This window comes from Saprolegnia parasitica (assembly GCF_000151545.1).
Source record: "Saprolegnia parasitica CBS 223.65 unplaced genomic scaffold supercont2.578, whole genome shotgun sequence".
NCBI lineage: Eukaryota > Oomycota > Saprolegniomycetes > Saprolegniales > Saprolegniaceae > Saprolegnia > Saprolegnia parasitica.
In genome coordinates this window covers 1,297-5,590 of record NW_012156972.1, presented here as the reverse complement: position 1 = coordinate 5,590, position 4,294 = coordinate 1,297, and the positions used below count along the sequence as shown (strand labels likewise).

The 4,294-nt window shown below is 58.9% G+C and overlaps 2 protein-coding genes across 2 annotated transcripts; one reads left to right on the top strand and one right to left on the bottom strand.

Moving 5' to 3' along the window:
• The first annotated feature begins 85 nt into the window (after positions 1–85).
• Positions 86–1,464, top strand: SPRG_17358 (hypothetical protein). The gene has a single exon (XM_012356770.1). The coding sequence runs from the start codon at positions 184–186 to the stop codon at positions 1,360–1,362; it is 1,179 nt and encodes a 392-aa protein (XP_012212160.1). The 5' UTR covers positions 86–183; the 3' UTR covers positions 1,363–1,464.
• On the bottom strand, positions 1,464–3,032 carry SPRG_17357 (hypothetical protein; the record flags this gene model as incomplete). The annotated part of the gene is made up of 4 exons (XM_012356769.1): positions 1,464–1,829; positions 1,881–2,015; positions 2,130–2,462; positions 2,508–3,032. 4 exons carry the CDS (start codon positions 3,030–3,032, stop codon positions 1,464–1,466), a joined length of 1,359 nt encoding a protein of 452 aa, XP_012212159.1.
• Positions 3,033–4,294: the final 1,262 nt, after the last annotated feature.

Sequence of the window (4,294 nt, the reverse complement as noted above, 5' to 3'; positions counted from 1 at the left end):
TCAAGCGAAGCATGCGCGAGACCAGCCTCGCTCTTGGTGAGCCGTTGCGGGGCAGTCGACGCTGGCGTGTGCGCGCCGCTGCGGCAGCCGTTTGCGTGCGAGTTCTTCAAGCTGTGCTGGCACGAGGTCTTGGCCCATGAGGACAAGTGGTCCAAGAACTCGATCGACGAGAACCTTTTGATCATGGAGTGGTACCTCGACGACGTCGCGTCCCTCGACACGGAGAACCACTGGCTCGGCCACCGACTGCCGCCGGCGCTCGTCTCGGTCGTCGACAGTTTTCTTTACCACCGCTGCCGCGGCACGTACACGCTGCTCACTTTGCGCAATGACGATGTCGTCTGGCAGCTCGAGCACGTCCCGCTCTGTTTGCTCCAAGCGCTCGAGGTCCAGCCTGCGATAGCCCAACGGCCGTACATGGATGCACTCGTGCACCTCATCGACCGACACGACATGGACGACCTCTTTGAGTGGGACGATGCGCTGAGTGTGACGGGCGGCTACAGTCTCCTCATCTGCATGAATCGCCTTGGCCGCTGCGACGAGACCTTCTTGGCCAAGATGCGGATTCTGTGCTCGTTCCGCACCATCATGGCCATTTCGCAGCTCGTCACCCAGGAGCCGGTGACACCATTGACGGCCGAGATCCTAACGAGCTTTCTCGTCGATGACGCGACCAACGTCATCGACGAAGCGCTCGACAACAACGTCATCGTGCGACTTGTCATCGCCACGATCGACGCGCTCGTCGTGCTTGCCCCCGAGAAAGTCCCGGATTTCATGACGCACTGGGTGTGCACCGTCAACTCGCTGGACGCCAACCGGCGCAAACTCTACCCAATCGTTCGGGCGTTGGCGCAAAAGTTCGCCCTAGTACCGCTCTATGCGAAGATGACAGTGCTCCTGGCGACGCTCTGTCGAACGGTCTTTACTGCCTCCGGGATCCGCCCCGAGCTGCTCCCAACTGTCGTCGCCGACTTTGTCTTGGGCGATGTGCCTCTGGACCCGACGCACTGCAGCCAGTGCATGGACGCTGCCATCTTCTTGAAAAATGGGGTTGCGATTCAATTCCAACGAAACACTCGGATCTGCGCCGACATTCGAGCGCTGGCCAACGCACATGCGGATCGACTCACGCTCCAATGCAGCGACTGGTCGGACGCGTACGAGCTCCGGAAAGTTCCTGGCCAAGCGACCGAAGCCGAGCGGATCCAGTACATTCGAGCGCACGGCGACCAAGCACACGACATCACGTGCGTTGCGACGCTCGACACACTGCTCGCAGCGTTGACGGCGAGGGAACGTGGGGACCAAACGTGTACGTCCCGACCTCACAAGCGCCGCCGTAGTGACGGTGCTTAGCGTGGTCTCGCAACGAGCATGGGGTGGCATCCACCGCGACTTGGATTCGACGTACAGGATTGAAACTCGATGTACATCGACTTGAAACATATTGAACTCAACTACGTGTCTTCGCACATGTCTTCGCACATGTCGTCGCCTTGTTCGCTCACTGGCGCCTGCGACGAACGGCGCGGCGGCGACTCCTTTCCGTCGCTCGCCCGAGATGCCCGTCGCTCGTCCTGGCGGCGCGATGGGCTGGGCTCATCGCGTGCTGTCTCGGGCTTCTCGTCGTCTGGCTTGCGGCGCGTGGGTTTGAGGAGCTGGCCGAGCATGTACGACACGAAATGGGTCTCGTCGATGATGTTGTGGTCGTTCGCGAGGCTGTCGTAGATCCCGATCGCCTTGTGCCGAACGGCGTTGGTGTGGCGCATGTCGGCCAATGCCGTCGCCGATGCGCCGTCGCGCTGCGTTCCGCGGCGTGCGTCCTACGATCGAAAAGAATCAATCTATCAACCTATCAATCGAGGAGTCGGCACGTCGAGTTTGGTCGTGTCGAGCATCTTGGCGGTGACGAGGAAGGCGAAAAACTCTTCAAAGTCCATGGTTCCGTCGCCGTTCTTGTCGGCATCTTTAAACTTGAGCCGGAGCTCCACGACGAGCCGCTCGAGCGCCTCGGACCACGCGTCCATGAGCTGCATCAGAAAGTCTTCCATCAACAACGCCGGCGTTCCCGCACACCGAACGTCGTCGATCGCTGCGAGCACCGAGCTGTCCTTCTCAAGCACCTCGTTGAACGCAACTTTGCACACTTCGAGCGCCTTCGGCACGGGAATCAGACGCTTCTTGTCCCGGAACGTCCCGGTCGGCGCGTCTTTTGCCGTTGAATCTTTGCTCGAGTAGCCGTCGCCGATGAGGTCGTTCCACGCGTACATGAGCGACTCGAGCGTCGTGATGGGCGCCGACTCGACCTGGTTCATGCTCGCACTCTTGACCTTGGTCATGGTGTAGATGACGTGCTTGATGAGCGACTTGAAAAACGCAAATCCGAGCTCGGCGCTCATGGAGCGCGCTTCGTCGAGGCCGAGAAACCAGTGAAAGAGACCGACGCGTGGGTTTTCCTACTCCCAATGTCGGTTTAAGGGGCGTGAAATTAGCTTGAGTACCTTGCAGTGCACTTGCAGCGCCGTTCGAAACGAAGCAATGTGCGAGAGCGCGAGCGACTTGAGGCCGTAGACGCGGATAAAGTATTGTCGCGTAAAGACCTTGAGCGGCTGCAGCTGCAGCGACTTGTCGTTGGCGTCTTGCATGAGCTTTTCGCACACCAAGGCCGAGATCGTCGTGCACACGTCGTAGAGGGGCATCGTCCGCGACCTGAACGAGGCTCTGCTGACCGTGCTTCGTCGTTTTTGGTTTTTCGACGCAATTTTTTTGGCCGGTTTGAGCTCGTCCACATCGTCGTCTTCGTCGTCGTCTTCGTCCTCGTCCTTGTCACTGGCCGGAGCGTTGTTGCCGTCGTCAAACGTGTCGTCGTCAAGGCCCTCGAGGAGCGACGACGGGTCCCCGCCCTCGAGCAGGATGAGAAATTCCAGCAGCTTGGCCACGTCATTTCGAATCTGCACATGCTGCGGTATGATTTCCACGAGCGAGCTCTCGCCGACGTCTTGGCGCAGCGTCGTGAGACGGGCCATGAACGACTCGACGTGCAAGAGAATGAACGCTTCGACGGCCGTCAGTCTAGAAAAACACATGATTTGTGAAACGCCCGCCTGTAAGGTCTACGCCGAGTCGCTGGTTTCGGCCAGCGGGGGCGCGGCCTTGTCCTGGAGAAGCAGATGCTTTTGCAGGCCCAAGACAAACTCGGACAAGAGCCCCGTTGACGTCTTCTTGGTCAAGCGCACGGTAGCGTCGCGAAGGTACTGGTTGTGCTCGTTGATCTCATTGGCCTAGTCGTTGCATGTGTATACAGCGGCGTCGTCGGTGCAACAGCTCGTACGATAAAGTTGTAGAGCTCGTCGGCCGACATGCCCTTTTGGTACGCGTGGTAGAACGATTGGCGCTGGTCTACCATGCCACATATTCACGCTGTCTCTGCATGTCGTCGTCGACGCACCAGGGTCCAGCTCATCGACAAGGTGCGCCAGCGTCTGCGTCAGCGACGGCATGTTGGGGTCTTTAAACAGTCGGTGCAACATGGACGAAAGCGCTTCGGGGGACATGAGACTACAGTAGGCGCAGATCTCGGTCTCGGTCGGGAGTCGCTAAGGAAAGTATATAAAACGATAGAAAAACCAAGGTGCGAAGAGTTGTACGTTTTCAGGGTGGTGCTCAACCACTGCGGACGTGGGTGCTTGCGGCGCGACGTGGTTGGCCTTGAACATGTTCAGGCTCGTTTTGAAGCGGCCGACGACAGCGTGGGACATGCTGCGTTTCTGCTTGTATTGATAGTCGTCCAATTGCTCGCTGAGCTCGGCGATGCGTTCTTGCAGCCTCTCGACTTCGCGTATCTTGGCTTGGACGACCTGATGCGTCCAGAATCCATCAGACATATTGTCCATCGTCCAAGCAGTACGTCGTGCTGCAGCGTCGCTTGCTGGTAGTAGAAGAGAAAGGGATTCTCATCAATCGCATCTTGGGCGTCGTCAAAGTCGGCGGCATTCGCATAAATGGCCGGCGCGAGCTCCCTAGCACCCACATCCAAATCCAAATTTGTCGACACATCAAAGACGTACTCGAGGCACTGCGCGAGCAAGCGTGGGGGAATCGAAGCGTGGCGCGCGGCCAGCGACGTCAGCGCCGTGTACGCGACAGCGATGCGGAGGCGCTGGGGCGTCGGCCAGTCGTCTGTGAGCCGCCGCGCTTGCGACGTTTTGAGCTCGAAAAAGTTGGTCGGCGACAAAAAGTCGCGTTCTTCCATGGGAAATTCATCGAGCCAGCTCGTAATTGCGGCGTG

Bases quoted from the DNA above. Each gene is read 5' to 3' on its own strand.
- SPRG_17358 (XM_012356770.1), top strand. From the start codon at position 184: ATGGAGTGGTACCTCGACGACGTCGCGTCCCTCGACACGGAGAACCAC.